At 47.7% G+C, this 20,498-nt stretch overlaps 1 protein-coding gene across 3 annotated transcripts in view; it reads right to left on the reverse strand.

Moving 5' to 3' along the window:
• sulf1 (sulfatase 1) overlaps nt 1-20,498 on the reverse strand; it is a 68,964-nt gene that overhangs the window by 7,773 nt on the left and 40,693 nt on the right. For all 3 annotated transcript variants that reach the window (XM_077012776.1, XM_077012775.1, XM_077012778.1), the window contains exons 2-16: nt 11,247-11,470; nt 10,148-10,387; nt 9,547-9,698; nt 8,084-8,253; nt 6,587-6,737; nt 6,304-6,479; nt 5,775-5,903; nt 5,543-5,599; nt 4,264-4,402; nt 2,540-2,756; nt 1,813-2,068; nt 1,460-1,556; nt 1,199-1,293; nt 450-619; nt 20-162 (exon numbers count right to left, since the gene is read on the reverse strand). In XM_077012776.1, coding sequence (XP_076868891.1) covers nt 20-162; nt 450-619; nt 1,199-1,293; nt 1,460-1,556; nt 1,813-2,068; nt 2,540-2,756; nt 4,264-4,402; nt 5,543-5,599; nt 5,775-5,903; nt 6,304-6,479; nt 6,587-6,737; nt 8,084-8,253; nt 9,547-9,698; nt 10,148-10,387; nt 11,247-11,412 — 2,358 coding nt within the window. In that variant the 5' untranslated portion in view covers nt 11,413-11,470. The remainder of the gene's footprint in view (nt 1-19; nt 163-449; nt 620-1,198; nt 1,294-1,459; nt 1,557-1,812; nt 2,069-2,539; nt 2,757-4,263; nt 4,403-5,542; nt 5,600-5,774; nt 5,904-6,303; nt 6,480-6,586; nt 6,738-8,083; nt 8,254-9,546; nt 9,699-10,147; nt 10,388-11,246; nt 11,471-20,498) is intronic.

A 20,498-nucleotide genomic window follows, 5' to 3' on the forward strand; every position in this document is an offset into this window, starting at 1 on the left:
CAGTCTTAACACAGCTTACCTGGTAAGGGTCACTGTTCAGATCGAAGTACTCCAAGAAGCCAGTGGCAAACTCACAGAAGAGTGTGTTGTGTGTTTGGTTGATGGTCCTCAGACACCAGTACGTGTTGTTATTGGAGCTGGTGCAGGCACAGAAACCTCCCACTTCACCAACACAAGAAAACCAGTTCAACCAGCAACACTTTATAATATTTATTTATATGGACACTTGTGTACTTCACAGCAATTTTGTCTCTATCTAACTACACAAGTTTACAAATATATATGAGAGAGTGCGAGCAAGATAGATAAAAATCAAAAATTGTAGTGAAGTGCACAAAGTTTCCTGAAAACTAGGGCATTTATATAGGGCATATTATACTAGGGCATACACACACACACACACAAATTACATTGAGCATTCCAAACATTTAAAAAGTGTACTCCCGTACAGTTCCAGAAGGGGGCAGTCTGCCAGTGGTCATTGTTGTGTGTGAAGCAGGTGAGTCCAGGCATGCTGCAGTCATCTCCTTTCTTCTGCCTCTTCCTCTCCTTCCTCTCTTTCTTCCTCCGGCGGATCTCGTACAGCTGGGTCTTGCCCTCCACGTCATGCACAGTGTCTCTGTGAAGCAGACAGAGCAGTGGCTGTTTGAGTCTCAGGTGGGAGGGCTGTACCGACTCCTGCAGTAAGGCGGAGACCTCCACAGGACCTCAGGACAGTCCCGAGTTCCCGCAAACATGCTCAGCCAGTGTGGGCTCCCTGCTGCTCATAGCCAGTTTAAGATCCTGAAGGGTCTGGGCAGCAGTCGGGGGCTGAATCAGGTGGGCTGGGAACAAGGAAGCACTCGCATGTACAGAACAGGAAACCTCTAAACCACAGCTAAACCACACTGTTAGCATAACGAACACAGCTAAATCACACTGTTAGCATAACAAACACAGCTAAAACACACTCTTAGCATAACGAACACAGCTAAAACACACTGCTAAATGCCGTAAATGTAAATCACACTGTTAGCATAATGAACACAGCTAAAACACACTGTTAGCATTACGAACACAGCTACATCACAGCCTGCACTCAGTGAACACTAGAGGGTCTGTCACTAATAACTGAGAGCTGCCCCACACTACTACACCACACTACTGGCCGGGGGGTCCACTGAAGACTGGTGGAGGTGGGATCATTTGTGGAACAAACCTCTTTTTCCCACAGTCACACTCTTCTGGCCTTCTGCTCTTTAAATGACCTCGAACCTCACGCAACTTCTTCATCTTCTCCTGGAGCAGCTCAATCTGCAAATCCGTTAACACACCATGATTCAATGATGAATCAGACGCCGTTCGTCAATCACAAGCAGCTATCTGACGAGCCACAGAAGGGTTTTAGGGTTTTTATGTTTTTTCTGCACGTTACAGATGAGTTATACCAGTTATACTAGGAGTAATTACTTTTGCTTACCTCCTGTTCCACATAACTCTTGTGGTCTTTCCAAGCTTTTGAAGACTGATAGATCTCTCTCTCACAGTGCACAGTATCGTTCAGCAGAATAGAGCACCTGCAGGAAGAGATGGAGTTATCTCCTAAAAGCTGCCTGCCAACATATTAAATTATGATAGGTATTATATCTGTATTACATACATGTCAGAAATAAGGCCTAAAATCATTGCAACGCTGTAGTGAAGTGAGTTTATAGGAGGTGAAAGGTATTTGTGGAGAATGGTGTCCTCACAGTTTAACTGCTTTATTCATTTTTAACGCAGATGCTATATTCATGACCATTAGATGCTGCAGTGTTATAAGTGCTCTCTCACTTGTGTGTCACTTTTAGAGAGTTGGGGTAGCCCACGGCATTGGTGTCATCAGCCAGCATCTCCTCGGAGGCGTCGTCCGAGCCCTGCAGGAAGTCCTGCGTGAAGTCCTCAGCTGCTTCATAGTGCCGCTTTCCGATTGGCCGCGGCTCTGTGGCTGCCCTGCCGTGTGCCTGCAGGTCCACAGCATAGATCTCGCCCTCGAACTCCACCGCAAGGGAGCGCACAGGGCGTGTGTGTACGAACCGCGGACGGAAGCCTGTCAGACAAACACATGCACACGGTCTGAGCAACACACAGAGCCTATTTCATATTATGTCACATGTCTGTCTAGGTAGGTCGTGTTCCAATCATTTGTAATGTAAAAATATTAACCTTAGTTTAGAATGAACTACAGAAATCATCAGTTCACTGTGCATGCAACATTCCACCAGTAGGTGGCATGAACACACCAAAACTCTCATAAGAGCGAAAGCTCCAAATTTCTTCAATGAAATCAAACTTTGGACCTGTACCACGCTCTCTGGCCACATGGACTCAAATTTCACAGCATACGCTTAATCTCGCGTGCAAGTAAAATAAGGACACCGGTGGTGTCTCAAAAAGACCCTCCGTGATTTTGTGCATCTCTGCTGATTTCACCACATGCTAGGATTCTACATCCCGGTTAGGATTTTAACACTGGTGCGTAAGGCTCCATCCCAAATTCTGCAGACTCTGCTCGACTCACGTGTACCGACGCTCTGTGCGTGGACCTGCCCGCGTCCCCGGCGCTCCATCTTGGGCGACTGGTATGTGCGTTCGGTGCAGTGACAGTCCCGGTCCCGCCCATCGTAGCCACGAGGGCGCAGGCTCCTCGCACGCTTACGGGACACCGTCGCCTTCATCGTGGTCTTGCACTTCTGCACACGCCACTTCCCCGTCAAGTCCACCACGCAGTGCCATTTCTGTAAGGTCCAAAACATCAGCACAGCTGACGAATGCTTTTGACAGACACCTGCCTCTGTTAGCCCTAACCCCTAACCCTAACCCCTAACCCCTAACCCCTAACCCAAACCCTACTTGTACTGCTGGTTTGTGTATGAGAGCTAGGGCTAGAATTAGAGGTAGGTTGTCCCACTGCAGTGTGGGTAAGGGCTGATCGGTTCCTGTGGGTGAACAGAGGCAGGAACAACTGGACTCTGTGTCATATGTTTACATGGCAAGTAAACCAACTAACCAGACCCATCAATAAAAACACACATGTACACGGAGGCACACACACACACACACACACACACAAAAGCGGTGCCATATCTCATATATGAAGGCGGGGAAACGGAAAGGAAACCTGATATATGCCTAACTCAACCCTAACTCCAAATCTAACCCTAGCCCTCACACACCAGCAGGACAGTAGAAGCTTGCACAAAATCTCTTGTTCAAATTCTCACTTAAACTCATGCATGCACTCACTCACTCACTCACTCACACACACACACACACACACACACACACACACACACACACACACACACACACACACACACACAGGAGGTTAGAAGTCATTGGGTGAACTCAATAACATTACTGCTGTGTTACTATCAGTTTTAGTGCTTATCACATTCCTCAAACACAAAGAGAAGAAAAGGGTACAGAGTTGGGGTGGGGGTGGAGAAAGAAAAAGACAGAGTGAGGGAGAGATATCTTAAAGGGTAAGAGATATCTTAAAGAACGGGGAGGAAGTGAAATGGATGCAGAGAGATGGTGGGAGAGAGTGTGTCAAATAAGGGGGTGTTCTCTCCACAAGCTCAGACTCGACCAGAGTGGCAGACCATGATGGCAACAGTTTTGTCTGCCTTCTTCATCTAGACCATGTCTGAGGTTCCACTGAATGCATTTATGTCAAAGCAGATAAATGTTCGACACAGAAGAAAAATTGAGCCCTAGATAGAAATATACTGAAAATACGCACGCACACACAACCTACATGGCCCAACTGCCTGCTGTTTTTATCAAATAAATATTTTCAAACCCACATATGGGTGTGTTAATCCTTAAAAACCACAAACCCTTTGTAGGAACCTTTCGCTTTTAATCAAATACAGTGTTGGATACAAACACTTAACTATGCCATAAAAGTGGGTCTGTTTCACATTAGCACTTGAAGTCAGAGCTGCATCTGAATACTACCTGAACATGGAACAGTGTGTATTATTCAACTCTAATTCACCACTATGTTCCAAAGACATTAGCTCCTCTTGCAAACATACATATGACTGATTACACATCAGTAATTGTAATTGGCGTCTTGAATTACACCACCACAAGGGAGCATTCTGTACCAACTCTCACTCCTACCTGCCTGGACACTGCCGTGTGTGTGTGTGTGTGTGTGTGTGTGTGTGTGTGTGTGTGTGTGTGTGTGTGTGTGTGTGTGTGTGTGAGATAAATGAGAATGTGTGTTGCGAGTACCTGTCCAGGTTGTTCGCAGGCTGTCTGAAACTCGGCCTGCCGACATGTCTCTTTCACTTTCTTGTATTTTGGCAGGCTGTTAGCATGTGCCGAGCCCACAGCGCCCCCTACTGACTCTTCTTTCTTGCGCAGGATTTTGCTGAAAAGACAACGAGGCTTGGTGAGCTTGTGAGTGGATCTGCCTGCTAGGAACAGGAAGGTGTAGATCACCGAGCACGCATAATACATCACCAGCACTAACACACACACACACTGCATGCACTCACACACGTGCACACACACGCCATGAGCACCCACTCACACACACACACACACACACACACACATCATGAGCACTCTCTCTCTCACACATACACACACACATCATGAGCACTCACACACACACACATCATGAGCACTCACACACACACACAAATCACGATCATTCACTCACACATGCACACACACACACAGTATGCAGGAAGTGCTGCTCCATAACTCCTCCCCGGACCGTTTGTGCAATTGTGCTGCATTTACGTTTGGCCTGACCTAATCTCGCAGTGTTTAACAAACAAAAGAAACAAAAATGCATCTAAATAATAAACTCAAAAGACCATGCCGTAAACAGAGGAATGGTTTAAATCACTCATCTCACAACAATGGGAATTGTAGTGGCACCCGGCAAAGCAGGTTGGATTAATGGCTTTAGGTGTGAAGTACGTGGGTTAACACGGCTCTGATTTCATGCCCAGCAGTCCTGTCACCACGGCGATGCAGCATGGCCTGACGTGTTGTGCGTTTTCATTGTTGCCGATACTGTAAAAACTCCCGAAGCCACAAGCAGAAGTGAAACAAAGGCTAACCCAGAGATTACGGCACACGCGCGAGGGATTACGGCACACGCGCGAGGGATTACGGCAGATGCACACAGGAACGGCTGAGGGTGATGGGCCTGTTTTGCATGGCGATTAGCATTTCACGTGTCAGTGTTAATGATATACATGTACGTTATACATGGTATTCAATTGTATACATGTATGCTCAATTACATACACAGAGCTCATCATGTTCTTAGACTCAGACTCAGTATACACATGACCGCTCAGTGTTTGAGTGACTTTTTTCATTCCACAGGTAAATGGCTCACAGCTACCACCAGAGGGCGCTCTGATGGCGGTCTGTATGGAACACGGCACCGGGTAACACAGCAGTGGATATTAATGTAACACAACGTAAACTACACTGTTTCTGCTGATATGACAGCATAAAGGTTATGAAGGTCATAAAGGAGCAGATTTACCCTCTCTCTACCAGGAACGTATCCCTCCACATTTTTGGTTTCCGGTTTGGTCTGAATCTGAAAAACAAAACAAAGTTTATGGCATGCTTGCACCAAAAGTTGTGATTGACCTTGTGATTTTGTTTGGGATTTAGCAGTTTTTTACAGGGATATTTAATGGACCACGGTCATCATGTTTTGATGGAGGACCACAAACGTTTGATGGAGGACCTCATCACGTTTGGTCTTCTACCTGTTGCCCGTCTTGTCCTGCTCCAGGAGCTTCAGAATGGACCTGCCATCCATGTCGGCTGGAGTGTCCAGGCCTGCGATGTCCAGGATCGTAGGTGCCAGATCAATGTTCAGAACAAGATGGTTGTTCCTGTGGGAACCAGAAACCAGCAAGGTTACCATGGAAGAAGTAAAAACAGATCAGAGATCACAGAAGCCATGTCTGGAGATTTCAGGTTGGTCTTTTGAAAACAAAACATAAAAGTACTAAAAGACATTCATAATCACATGCCAGATTAAAGTTCACAACCTTGTTGACATGATTAAGACCAAGATTTACACCTGTATTATGTGAATGAACAGTAATGGCATGTGTGAGTAGTTAAACCTCCCTGACACAGTAACACAACTGAAAGTGGTTTAGTAGTTAAACTTCCTAATCTTAATGTTTTCAATATCCCTGGCTTCCCACAATGCAACAGACCAGCAGGCCTATGTGATTAAGTATTAAAAACCCAGAAGGATAACGATGTATAACTGCTTGAACTCACCTTGTTCCGGGCTCTATGTTTGGGCCCCTCACAAAGAACGGCACCCTAATATCGAAGTCATATGGCATGGACTTCCCCTTGATGAGGCCAAACTGACCAATGTGATAACCATGGTCTGCTGTGTAGATGATGTAAGTGTTGTCAAGCTCCCCCATGTCCACCAGTGTGTTGTATAACTGAAGACACACACACACACACACACACACACAGAGTTTTCTAATACATGTAGGTGCTTCAGATGCCGTTACCTTTGAGAGATGTGACACTGCTCAGATGCTCTGACCTGTTCCACGGAGTCGTCTACGGACATGAGGGTCTGTAGCCTCTTCCTGTGCAGCACGTTGGTGAACTCCATGTGTATGGGCTTCATGGGGCCTGTGAACTGCATGATCCAGTGTTTGTCCATGTTGGGGGCATAGTTGTAGCTAGGTGTGCTGTTGAAAGCAACACAGTATATTAATGTGCCAGGTCCTCACCAAGCACCTGTTTGTCATTTCACCACCAGAGGTGCCAGCTAATTTATCTACCATGCAATGTGTTTGACAGGCATTGCTAATGGACTGGCACACACACTGTTATCTGTGCTAGGTGATTTTTCCTGAGAGCGCCATCCACCTCTTCTAACACCAACCTGAGAACCCTGGCACACACGTAAGAACGAGAACAGCCCTGTAGCCTCGGGCACCCAAAATAAAGTTTCTTACAAGCTCTGGAATGCAAACTCAATAACTTCAAGGGGGGTGGGGGGGGGGGGGGGGGGGGGTGATTACATCATGGGGTAAACAAGAGGTCCGGGTTTACCAGTGCCGCATTTGCCCTTCAGACTGTTGACACCCGTGGGATTTACTACTGCAACTTCATGCTAACACAGCCTCAACACGTTTCAGATTAGCCGTTGTTAGGATTACCAAGCCAACAAAGTATGCAAGCATAGTTGTCCAGCAAATGAGAATTAGAGATCAGAATCCCCCTCCTGCCATCACCCCTGTGTTGTTTGGTAGGACCTGCCATGCAAGATTCTCAGATGTGCGTTGATGTGCCAGTTACTACCAGCCCAGAGTCTGCAGGCTCCATTCACAGCTATGAGCTCATGCTAATAATATACCAATAACGTCACGAAAGGAGAAAGGAAAACGATGAGAAAGCAAACGATGCAAAGAAACGATGAAGAATAAAATGCTGAAGAATGACACGATGAAGAATTAAATGATGAAGAATGATGGATGATCCCGGGGGAGAATTTTAAGGTCGTTGAGATATGCGATACATGACCCCATGTCCTGGTGAGGTGGGATCTGAACCATGCTGTCATGATGACAGAGCTTCAAACCCATCTGGGGCTTGGAACCAGAATAACGCTCCATAAACCTCTCCTCCCCCGATCTTTTCACTCGCGTGTTTCAGAGCTCGTACGCCATAAATCAATTTTGTTACACTGTTAATGTTATTCACAAGAGAGTTTGAGTACAGTGCCATCTCCCAGGATGAAGGCTTTCAGTTTAATATCTGAAATACGTGAGCACACAAAATAAAATCAACTGTTTCAGACTATTTACTTATGAGACAAATAACATTTACAAAAATGTTTTAGCTTGAAAAGTGCACTTTTCCTCTAAAATACAGGTTACGTCTCCTACATCTTACAAAAGGGTGTAATATTAAAGACATGCAGAGTCAGCGACATCACTAGCCGTCTCCCTGAGCCACATGTTGGACACTGGGCGTAGCAGAGTTCAGGTTAGGGCTTGGGACTGCACATCCCACAATGCTTTTCACTCACATGTGCTGGGAGGCATTGGGGAAGAAGTGGGCGTACTGTGGCGCCGAGTCTTCGGGCCCGTGAGGCGCTGCGTGGCTGATCACCATCATCACCGGCCGGTGTGGGTACACGCGCTTAGACATACGGAAGAAGTTGATGCTGTCGTTGGTGATCAGGTCTGTGAAATAGTCCTGCGTAGGAAGAAAGAAAATGTTCCAAACTGTAGCAGATTTTACTACATTTAGCAGCACAAATCATACATTCACCAAAGAAAAAGGCAAGTATAAATTGCATCTCTGTTTCCGTTTGCAACTCTGAAGCGTTTTGGTAACACACAGTAACAGTTCTTTACTATAATGATGTACTTTGTTGCTACAGCACAAACGTGTTAGAACTGATTGCGTGATGCTGCTGAGCTGAACATGACAGGGGTGTCATCGGTGGCCCCACATCATCAGGTGGGGGACGGAGCCTCCTCCTAAGTGAATGTTTTGACAACAACTTTCTCCCTGCAGGGAGAACACTGCAGTGTCCTGCACTAGGGAAGGTCCTGTGACCTGTGTCTCGTCTACCTCAGGCCAAATCTTACAGCAGTACTGCACTGGCCAGGGCTCAAGGTCAATCACAGGGCTCAAGGTCAGCCCCAGTGCTCAAGGTCAGCCCCAGGGCTCAAGATCAATCACAGGGCTCAAGGTCAATCCCAGGGCTCAAGGTCAGCCCAAGGATTTAAGATCGGCTGCAGGGTTAAAGTGAGAGAGTTCCACCGGTTATCAGGAATATTCCATTCCATGACACTATGCTCTCAAATGTCTTTGGATTCATCAGACTTCAATAATGCATTTTGGGATGGCTGAACGTGTAAGATGTTGTGTATGTTCACACCTGTGGTAACACCTGGGTAACACAATTCAGGAAAAAAAAAAAAACTCAGGAAATTGCGGAAATTTGGACTATCTGACATGGTTACTAAAGGTCTAAGCATCTAAAAAAAAACTAGTTTATTGAGAAAAGCAGGACTGCAGCTCCCTACTGGCCTCTGCTGGCCACAAGCAGCTAGCTCCATCTGCTGCCATTTTTACACTAAGCCCCTGGCATTTCTGGCCTCATGGGCATGTCCAGTCTCACTGTCCATTGGTAACTTAACAACTTAAGTGGCATCTGAGCACCAGGCCAAACATTTAACCCTCATGCACCCATCACGTACACATCCATCAGATAAGCAGGTGAAAAAAGTCCAACAAAGATCTCCAACTGCATGAGCACAGAGGCCTGCGTGTTGGTACAGACGAGGTCTAGAGGAGAAGGTTCATTCCAGAGTAAAGTCTTCGAGTATTTGTATTGGCCCATTAATTCATGAATGAACAAATTAACTAATTAATTTATTCATTCTTCAGTCATTCATTTCTTTGCATTCGGTACCATTTGGTAGCAGGCAGAACATATCACCTCCCTGAGTACCTAGAGGGAACTCCAGCAGAACATACCTTGCTGTAGTCTGCACCATGCTTCTCCTTGTAGCCATTCCGACAGACTGTGTAATTATAGAAGCGTGAATTTTTGATGAGGCCCGCCCACTCACGCCACCCAGGGGGGATGTAGCTGCCGTTGTATTCATTGAGGTACTTCCCGAAGAACGCTGCCAAGGAGCCAAAGCATCAATTAATGTTAGATCCATTACTGTTATGAGATCTTTTACTATTGTTAGACCTTTTAGTGTTATGAGACCTTTTACTGCCGTGAGATGGAGGGGGGTTTTGTGCCAAAACTAGGTATAAGCCATTAACTTTCTTCAGCAACAGATATTCTTTAACCAACATGCATTGATAAGTATCTCCCAATATTTACACTCCAAATAAATAACATATCTGAACGTATCCTGATTTTGAAAGCTTCTACGTCAGTCTACATATCTAAGCCCACGTTAAACTCCCAGCGAGCTCCCGTTAGCTGCACAAGACGGCGGTCTCCTCAAAACGTTAACGGGAAACCGAGAGACCGACAGGAGCGCCGAGGCTGTACTGCGGAGGGTTTGTGTTCTGGTTTGCGTTTTTGGACGTCTGTGCTGTCCCGTAGCCCGTTTCCTACCTGTCCTGTAGCCCGTGCTGTTCAGATAAACGGCGAAGGAGCGCGCCTCGTGCAGACTCTGCCACGAGGGAGACGAGCAGTTCTCGTTGTTGGTGTAGGTGTTGTGGTTGTGAACGTACTTCCCCGTCAGCATGGACGAGCGTGACGGGCAGCACATGGGCGTGGTCACGAAGGCGTTGGTGAAGGCCACGCCCCCGTTCTCCATTATGCTTCGCGTCTTGTTCATGACCTGCAGGGAGCCTGCAGCGGTGCGTCGGGACGGGAAGAAGGACAAAGACAAAGACAAACGACCGGCTCAGTTCACAGTTCGTGATGGGCCGTGTGTGAAGACGGCGCAGCCTAGTGGCGGAGTGCTAGAGGTGCAGGACACGATGCTCTCGTTTGTCACCCAGCAGCTCCTGTGTCACACAGCGGGGCAGAGTCACTGAACTCCAATAACACACACCAGCTTTTTCCTGCCTGGCTTGATAAAATAATAAATATTCAATTCAGATGAAGACAGAGACGACCAGATGGCCAGGCCTGCGTCTAATCAGTTTCAGTGCTGCAGAGTTTGTGCTTCACTGTGTGAGACAAGGAACTGGACACTCCAAAACCTCAGAATGGACATACAGACACGTGCTGATGTATGGACCAGCACATATATGTCCACTACATGTCCAGCACATGTCCTGCATATGACCTGCCTTCCTTTCTGCTTTTTAATGTTCTCTCTAAAACATATTCATGTTCTTCTCATTTATTCCTACTTGGGGAGGTCAGAAGGTTTATGGAATATCACACTGTGATTATGTTACCATCACACTGTGATATCACAGTTTGTACTGATGTTGTCTTTATTCACCTTTGGTGTAAGATCATTAAGTTAGAGGTCATTTGTTAGAGGTCTCATTTGCATATTTCTGTAATATTAGTACCACAAATGTCAATATTGCAATAATGATTAACAAACAATATATTGTACATCCCCACCTTGTACTCAAAAGTGGTTTGCAGTGTGTTGCAGAGGACAAAGGAAGTTAGCCATCATTCCCGCCGGTGAGCAAACCCTTCAGTGGAGCGGACGCTGCGTCTGGGGGAGGAGACGAGTTGCACTTACCCAGCTCCACGTCCTGGTCGTCGGTCATGATGAGGATGATGTTGGGGCGGATGTTACGGCGGTCGCGAGGTATGCGGCCACGCAGACTCTGGCTGTGGGTGGTGAAGGCGGCGGAGGCCTGCAGGGTGGCCAGCACCATCAGCAAGACCAGACATGCAGGCTTCATGATGAGACGTGAGAGAGAGACAGGTCCCCTGCGCTGTGGCAGACAGGCACGATCACGTCTGGGGAAAGGAGAAAAGACAAGACACAACAGGGTCTAGATGAGAATATGGTGAGAAACAGAAAAGAGAAATAGAAAAATAAAGAACAGTGGAGGTAATAGTGGAGGTAGATGTTTGTAGAATTAGTGGATGAGGGAGTAATGCGGTGTTTGTAGGATTAGAGGATGAGGGAGTAATGTGGTGTTTATGGATTAGAGGATGAGTGAGTAATGCGGTGTTTGTAGGATTAGAGGATGAGGGAGTAATGCGGTGTTTGTAGGATTAGAGGATGAGGGAGTAATGTGGTGTTTGTAGGATTAGTGGATGAGGGAGTAATGTGGTGTTTGTAGGATTAGAGGATGAGGGAGTAATGTGGTGTTTGTAGGATTAGAGGATGAGGGAGTAATGTGGTGTTTGTAGAATTAGTGGATGAGGGAGTAATGCGGTGTTGGTAGGATTAGTGGATGAGGGAGTAATGCGGTGTTTGTAGGATTAGAGGATGAGGGAGTAATGTGGTGTTTGTAGGATTAGAGGATGAGGGAGTAATGCAGTGTTTTTTAGGATTAGTGGATGAGGGAGTAATGCGGTGTTTGTAGAATTAGTGGATGAGGGAGTAATGCGGTGTTTGTAGAATTAGTGGATGAGGGAGTAATGCGGTGTTTGTAGAATTAGTGGATGAGGGAGTAATGCGGTGTTTGTAGGATTAGTGGATGAGGGAGTAATGTGGTGTTTGTAGGATTAGAAGATGAGGGAGTAATGTGGTGTTTGTAGGATTAGAGGATGAGGGAGTAATGTGGTGTTTGTAGAATTAGTGGATGAGGGAGTAATGCGGTGTTTGTAGAATTAGTGGATGAGGGAGTAATGCGGTGTTTGTAGGATTAGTGAATGAGGGAGTAATGCGGTGTTTGTAGGATTAGAGGATGAGGGAGTAATGCGGTGTTTGTAGAATTAGTGGATGAGGGAGTAATGCGGTGTTTGTAGGATTAGTGGATGAGGGAGTAATGCGGTGTTTGTAGGATTAGAGGATGAGGGAGTAATGCGGTGTTTGTAGGATTAGAGGATGAGGGAGTAATGTGGTGTTTGTAGGATTAGAGGATGAGGGAGTAATGTGGTGTTTGTAGGATTAGAGGATGAGGGAGTAATGTGGTGTTTGTAGGATTAGAGGATGAGGGAGTAATGTGGTGTTTGTAGGATTAGAGGATGAGGGAGTAATGTGGTGTTTGTAGGATTAGAGGATGAGGGAGTAATGTGGTGTTTGTAGGATTAGAGGATGAGGGAGTAATGCGGTGTTTGTAGGATTAGAGGATGAGGGAGTAATGTGGTGTTTGTAAGTTTACATGAAAGAAAATCTACAGATTTCTTTTCCTTTTTGCAAGTGTAATAACGGGATGCCTGGCTAAAACATAAATCACTCCCCTAATGGTGATTAAACCCAACTCTCAAGGGTAATGTCATATTTGTATATATATCATCCACAAACCAGAGAGCAGACCATAGAGATACATTAGTCATGTCAAGCTCAACATTTTACATTTACAAAGTGTCACACACAGAAATGTAAAAACGGTACTTTCTTTCCCACAGTCTTAGCGAGCATTCGCTCGTCGTCCCAGGAAGCTACATTTGCTCCAGGAGAAACTCCTTCACTGGCAGTGACAGCTGAAACAGTCCAAACAGCCAATTGCAGTCCAAGACAGGGCTGTCACTCAGATGACCTGGGTGTGGTGACCTCTGGCAGATACCCGGTAGGGGGCAATGGAACAGGGGGAGCAGAATGGGGAGGGGGTTCCGCTACATTAACCCCTCCCCTGCCCTCGTCAGTCACAGACCAGGGCAGGGGCAATTCCTTTATGCATCACTGCAGATGACAAAGACAACCCCACTTGGTCTCCGTTGGCCATGTGGTTGAAGGGTTGTCTATACAGAGGCTTTGTAAACATATCCTATATAGAAGCTCTGATCTAGAGCTCTGACCTACCATGATGTGATAATACTGCTATCTCTGCATAACGACAGTAAGCCATGCACAAAAAGGTGGCCTTGATGGACGCAGACAGCTTTGCGATGAAGGTCAATAGTGTGAACCCTTTACAGGGAGCCCGAGCACTCGTGCAGGAGGCCTTCTGGACATCCGTCCCTCTGTCTGTCCAGAACCAATGGCCTTAAAGTCCTTCCACACCTGGGTCTTCAACACCCATCAGTTTGATCTTCTCCACTCATGACCCTTATGGACCGTCCAGCATCAACTGAAGCCATGACAATGGCATTGACTACAAATGCTATCGACTTCCATGAGGAACCGTGACATGGGGACGGGCCATTCAAATGATCCTTTGGCAGAGAGAAGTAACCACAAAGCCATGCATATAAAAGCTCAGAAATACAGAAATGCGTAAATATAGAAATGCAGCACGCCGTTTCTATTTTGAGGCACTGTTAGTTAAATGGATGTGCACAATGGGTAGAGTAAGTGGTGTGTTAGTTGGCTCGGGGTCCTGTGCAGCACGGATGAAGCATGCACATGCTTTCCTGGACAGTGTGGATTTCAGACAGGCAGCATGAGGGCAGCCGGCTGAGTCCCTCCAACAGAGCTGGACAAACACTGCTGCTGTTTGGACAAACCATCTCCCTCTCCCCTTCGTCCGCCCTACTGAGATGCTCACTCTCTCCCTCCCTCCCTGTAAACAGCTGTAATCTCCATCTTCTCTCCCAGGCACAACGGAAGACATGCACGTCCGAACCAAGCTGGGAGAAAAGCATACAGAACGGCTGATACAGGCAGATGTGCTCAAGAAGACAGTTAGGGCCCTGTACTGTGGGCTAGGGCTCTGTACTGTGGCCTAGGGCCCTGTAAAGTGGCCTAGGGCCCTGTACTGTGGGTTAGGGCTCTGTACTGTGGCCTAGGGCCCTGTAAAGTGGCCTAGGGCCCTGTACTGTGGGTTAGGGCTCTGTACTGTGGCCTAGGGCCCTGTAAAGTGGCCTAGGGCCCTGTACTGTGGGCTAGGGTTGCCCTAACCTTAGGACCCTGAGGAGAACACAGAGCATGATGCAGAATAGAATGAACATTCATGCGGCTCATTCAAGGCTTGCATTGGCTGTATCATATGACAACACATGAAGGACTCCTGGATTCCTATTGGGTGACAGTGTTGAAGCTGTAACAGCTGCAGAGACCCCAGCCTCCAAATAAGGTCCAACAGACCCGTTAGCCCACGTCCTCTACAGGCAGCGTTAAGATTCCAGCCTGGATCTGTTCTCCGCAACGACACCACGCCTTCTGCTCAGCACTGTCATTTTAGAAAATGGCCTGCTTGAAATAGCTCCTCTATTTTCTGCCCTGGAAGGAAAAAGAGCATCAAGAATTACAGCTTTGTTTTAATTACCCTCATTATTGTCAAAGTGCTGTCCCAAGCAGTAAGCCCCTCCCCCCCTGCCACGCTCCGCCACACTCCGACATGCAACACCTCCTCTGAAGAGAACTGTACTTACTGGGGGCGTGATCAACAGTGCTTCCTGGCAGGACAAGCCCCCTAGACTGCCCCCGGGGCAAGAGAACCACGACCTGCCACTGCTTCTACGCGCAAGCCTGGTGTTCAACCATTAGAAGGCTATGTTTATTCATGAGCCTCATGTGTATGCATGAGTCAGCCTGCAGAAGAACTGGCCTCTCTGGCTTGAGAGGAACTCCTCTACTATGACCACTGAACTCTCGTAGAAGGACCAAACTGTGTGCTTGTCTAGAACACAAGCCAGGGCTTTTAAAGTAGCTCTAAACAAGAGCAGTTTTGTTCTTGGGAGGCCTGGGGGCGGGGAGGGATCTGTGCAGGTGGGCGGAGCTGTGGGACATGAGACATACTCCAGAGTATGTAATAAATATGCCCACCATATCCAGAACATATCCAGCAATGCTGTAGAGTTGAGTTACGGAAGTCATTTGCTGTAATTAGGAAAGACAACAGGTTTTATTACCAAAAGAACCATCATCAGGACCTTCACAGCAGATCATGTATACAACAGGGCCCTCGGGTAGAGAGGCTTCTGGTCAATAATAACTGAATACATCATGTCTTCAAATGTACTTGAAACTGCACATAAACTAAAGATTGAGTGCTTGACCTCCTGGCCTTCTGTGCTCCCTCATCTACTGTCTACATCTGTTTTGACAGACCTGTGCATTACAGAGGAAGACAGGAATAATGTCTTCCAGACCAGAGGGGTGGTGGTGGGGGGGGGGGGGCAGAGACATGGGCACCAGCCCCATCTCTCACCACTTATTGTTTTTGGGGATTAGAGCAAATGACCCAGTAAAGTAGCCTCTACTGTATTAATCAATACTAAAGCTCAGGGAAGGAGGGATGGAGGAGAAGAAAGAGATCAGGGGTTCAAAGGAGGAGAAACACAAAGCCCCTGTGTGAGCGTCCGGCTCACAGCTGCCAGACGTAGCCCCACAGAAAATGAGGGCAATTTTCAGATTAATGACAGAACAGGACAGGGGCCCTCGCCGCAATCCACAACCTTGATTTGCATGATTATGCCATATTTTGGAAGCCTCTCCTCCCCTCACGCTCCCACACATAAATAAACTTGCACACTGACTTAGGCAGCCCACACAGCTGGGTTTGTCAACCATGCAGCTGTGATGGAGACAGCAACAGCACCGCTGCTGACGGAGTTACACGGCACCGACGACCCCAACACCGTTTGGTTTGTTGGCCATGACCAATACATCGGTGCTACGCCCTCTAGGACTACAGCAGACGCAGGCAAGACTGCGAGGCACAGTGTGGTGGGTGGAGTGAGATGACCTCCACATTCTCTCCAAGTGTGCCTCATATTAGAGAGGCTGTCCTGTGCCTCACGTTAGAGAGGCTGTCCTGTGCCTCACGTTAGAGAGGCTGTCCTGTGCCTGTCCTAAAGCACATGCCAAATGTAAACGTACCACTCTGGGCTACATGGCAGGGTTTATTGGCCTATTGACACCAGAATGCTTTTAATGTTTTTGGCATAAAGAATCAAAAGGCTTCTGAATTACCAATTTCACTTGTTCCTCTTGAAGGGAGTCCTTCCCTCTGTCGGAGAGCACTCGTTAACAAACATTCATTAACGAGCGCTCATTAACAAGCACTCAAACGCACAGCTCCGTAACGCACAGCTCCGTAACGCACAGCTCCGGGAATCTTGGGGAACATTCTCACGATGGTATTGAACTGCTCACATATCTGATCTGTCTGCAGTGTTGGCATCTCACTGGGGTGGAATAAGGGACCTGATACGACTATAGACTCTACAGATCTGAAGACTGCATATGAACAGTGGAGAGAGTGGAACCAGAATCAGAACAGCGGAGAGAGTGGAACCAGAATCAGAACAGCGGAGAGAGTAGAACCAGAATCAGAACAGAGGAGGGAGTGTGGTCCCACTGAGAGCTCAGTGACTCCAGACACAGAACCCTGTTTACACAAACCCATGTGAACAAAGTTCCTGCACCAAGATGAGTGCCATGAGTGTTGTGTGGGCAGTGTGTGCAGTGTGTTGTGTGTGCAGTGTGTTGTGTGTAGAGTGTGTGCAGTGTGTTGTGTGTAGAGTGTGTGCAGTGTGTTGTGTTTAGAGTGTGTGCAGTGTGTTGTGTGTGCAGTGTGTTGTGTGTGCAGTGTGTTGTGTGTGCAGTGTGTAGAGTGTGTGCAGTGTGTTGTGTGTAGAGTGTGTGCAGTGTGTTGTGTGTAGAGTGTGTGCAGTGTGTTGTGTGTAGAGTGTGTGCAGTGTGTTGTGTGTAGAGTGTGTGCAGTGTGTTGTGTGTAGAGTGTATGCAGTGTGTTGTGTGTAGAGTGTATGCAGTGTGTTGTGTGTAGAGTGTATGCAGTGTGTTGTGTGTAGAGTGTATGCAGTGTGTTGTGTGTAGAGTGTATGCAGTGTGTTGTGTGTAGAGTGTATGCAGTGTGTTGTGTGTAGAGTGTATGCAGTGTGTTGTGTGTAGAGTGTATGCAGTGTGTTGTGTGTAGAGTGTATGCAGTGTGTTGTGTGTAGAGTGTATGCAGTGTGTTGTGTGTAGAGTGTATGCAGTGTGTTGTGTGTAGAGTGTATGCAGTGTGTTGTGTGTAGAGTGTATGCAGTGTGTTGTGTGTAGAGTGAGTGGTTTATGTGCTTTGTTCTGTGAGCATTGTGTGTGCAGTGTGTGATGTGTTGCCATGTGTTGTGTGCACCCCAGAGCGCAGAGTGTGTGTGCAGGAGAAAGAGATGGTATGCAGGAGAGAAAGAGGCTGTGCAAGAGAGTGTGTGTGTGCAGGAGAGAGAGTGTGCAAGAGTGTGTGCAGGAGAGAGTGTGCGTGCAGGAGAGAGAGAGTGTGCAGGAGAGAGAGTGTGTGCAGGAGAGAGAGTGTGCAGGAGAGAGAGTGTGCAAGAATGTGTGCAGGAGAGAGTGTGCGTGCAGGAGAGTGTGTGCGTGCAGGAGAGAGTGTGCGTGCAGGAGAGAGTGTGCGTGCAGGAGAGAGTGTGTGTGCAGGAGAGAGAGTGTGTGCAGTCAAATGCTTCATAGGCTCATCTAGCCAACTTCTGTCTGCATACCCTCAAACATCACCCCCCCCCCCCACACACACACACACACACACACACACACTTTGTAATTCTATACTTAGATGGCTGGTATTAAAAGCAGGCAAAAATAAAAGGAAAAAAAATGTGTGTGCGTTAAACACTCTCAAACAAAACCCGTCTAAGCACAATCAGACTCCCTGACCACTGCTAGCACATTACGGTCTAAAGCAGGGAAAGAATCAAAACCACACTGGTGTCAGTAGGCCGTGACCCAGACGTGTAGCACAGAGAGCTGCTCCGAGGTGGCTCAGGAGGCCCGGCTCTGCAGACTGGTGGTGCTGGTGGGCTCGAGTGTTGATTACGTGGTAGGAGGAGGAATGTGCCAGCCCACTGAAGTGGTTTAGCTTTGTTCTTGCTCTGCTGGGTCATTTGGCTTAATCACTGAGGAGAGAGTGCCGCACGCACACACACACACACACACACACACACACACACACACACACAGACCCAGACGCACGCCCTTTCACTAATGACATACCACACACCTCAGCAGAACGACAAGGAATTTCTCCAGGCTCCACCAGCCGCGGCCGCTTTGTGAAGATGAGAGAGCGGCCCCTCCACCAGTCTGCTGGGTAATGACAGGCACCGAGGAGCCAGAGCAGACGCCTTCAACGTGGCATGGCGGCTCCGGGCGAGGCGTTCGTTTGGAGCTCGTCGCTCTCTAGGGCTTGACGTGACGGACTCGCGTCTGCACGATATTTGTGGGACGCTAGACTCATGCGTGAGGGATGTTTTCAGGACGCTTAACCCATGTCTGCATGATGCGTGTGAAAATGTAACGGGTAACTGAAACGACCCAGACGCAGGGCAGACGTAGAGCCTTCAGTCATGGTTTTTCTCCCTGGTGATTGGCTGGCTCTCGGGAGGATCTTGACTTGTGGTGGGAGCGTGGCGGACCAAAAGGCTGAAACAGCGATTAGATAAAGAACACCCCAGTAGCAAACAACATGATACTGGCAGGCTTGTCAATCAGATGCAATTCATCTAAAACAAATGAACAAATTTCAACATTTTCTATAGCAAATCTTAATTTATAGAATGAAGGGACTGTATTTTGTAACTGTAACAGTCTGCTGTCACTGAGCCGTGGTGCAGGGCAGGACAGGGTTAGATGACGTTGTGATTTGATTACACCGAACTATTTAAAGCCACCGGCGATGCGGTTGGGGGACGCGGTGAGAAGTGGCCCCCTGTGTGGAGAGGGTCACCTGGTGCTCTGCAGTCCGCAAACCTGCCAACGTTTCCCTCATTCATTACGGATTTCTAAAAATATATAATTAAATGAATCCAACTTTGCCAGACTTCAAAGTACTCCTGACTGTGGCACCAGGTGGTCTGTTGGGAACTGTGTGTGTGTGTGTGTGTGTGTGTGTGTGTGTGTGTGTGTGTGTGTGTGTGTGTGTGTGTGTGTGTGTGTGTGTGTGTGTGCGTGTTTAGAGGCATGCAGTCTGCTAAGTACAAAGTTATTAAAGCATACCAGAAGCTCTTCTGATCTCATGAGAGGCTGCTTTATCACTATATGGAACATATAATCATAATAAGTACCATTATTTCTGCAGAAGGAATAGAACAACATTGAATGTTTTGTGAACTAACAGGCTAGAGGTCAAAGGGCAATCACAATCATGCACTGAAACCATTCATTGCCAAAGCTACCCTTGTTCCGTAATAATGCTGGAACCACGCCTGCCCTCCATTACCCATCACACCCTAAACCCCAGCCAGAGCCCCACTCTCACAACCTAAACCCCAGCCAGAGCCACACTCCCACAACCTAAACCCCAGCCAGAGCCCCACTCTCACACCCTAAACCCCAGTCAGAGGCTCACTCTCACACCCTAAACCCCAGTCAGAGGCTCACTCTCACACCCTAAACCCCAGTCAGAGGCTCACTCTCACACCCTAAACCCCAGTCAGAGCCCCACTCTCACACCCTAAACCCCAGTCAGAGGCTCACTCTCACACCCTAAACCCCAGTCAGAGGCTCACTCTCACACCCTAAACCCCAGTCAGAGCCCCACTCTCACACCCTAAACCCCAGTCAGAGCCCCACTCTCACACCCTAAACCCCAGTCAGAGCCCCACTCCCACACCCTAAACCCCAGTCAGAGGCTCACTCCCACACCCTAAACCCCAGTCAGAGGCTCACTCCCACACTTTAAGCTCGGTCATCTGTGCTTCGCTTCATGTCTGAGAGGCTGGCATGTGAGGGTGGGAAACGCACGACCTTGGAGAGGTTTCTGATTTTCCATAATCCATCATTAACCACGGCAGACAGGCCCAACCGCCACAGAAAGAGAGAACGACTGTGGCATGCTGGAGGTTTTAACAGCAGTGTGAAATACCAGGAGACATGACAGCACCATCTTCTCACCCCTGTTCTCACCCTGTTCTTGTCTAATGCTCATCATGTCCCAGACTTCCGAGCCAAGCTAACCCACCCTAGCCTACACTA

Source organism: Brachyhypopomus gauderio, chromosome 7, assembly GCF_052324685.1.
Source record: "Brachyhypopomus gauderio isolate BG-103 chromosome 7, BGAUD_0.2, whole genome shotgun sequence".
NCBI lineage: Eukaryota > Metazoa > Chordata > Actinopteri > Gymnotiformes > Hypopomidae > Brachyhypopomus > Brachyhypopomus gauderio.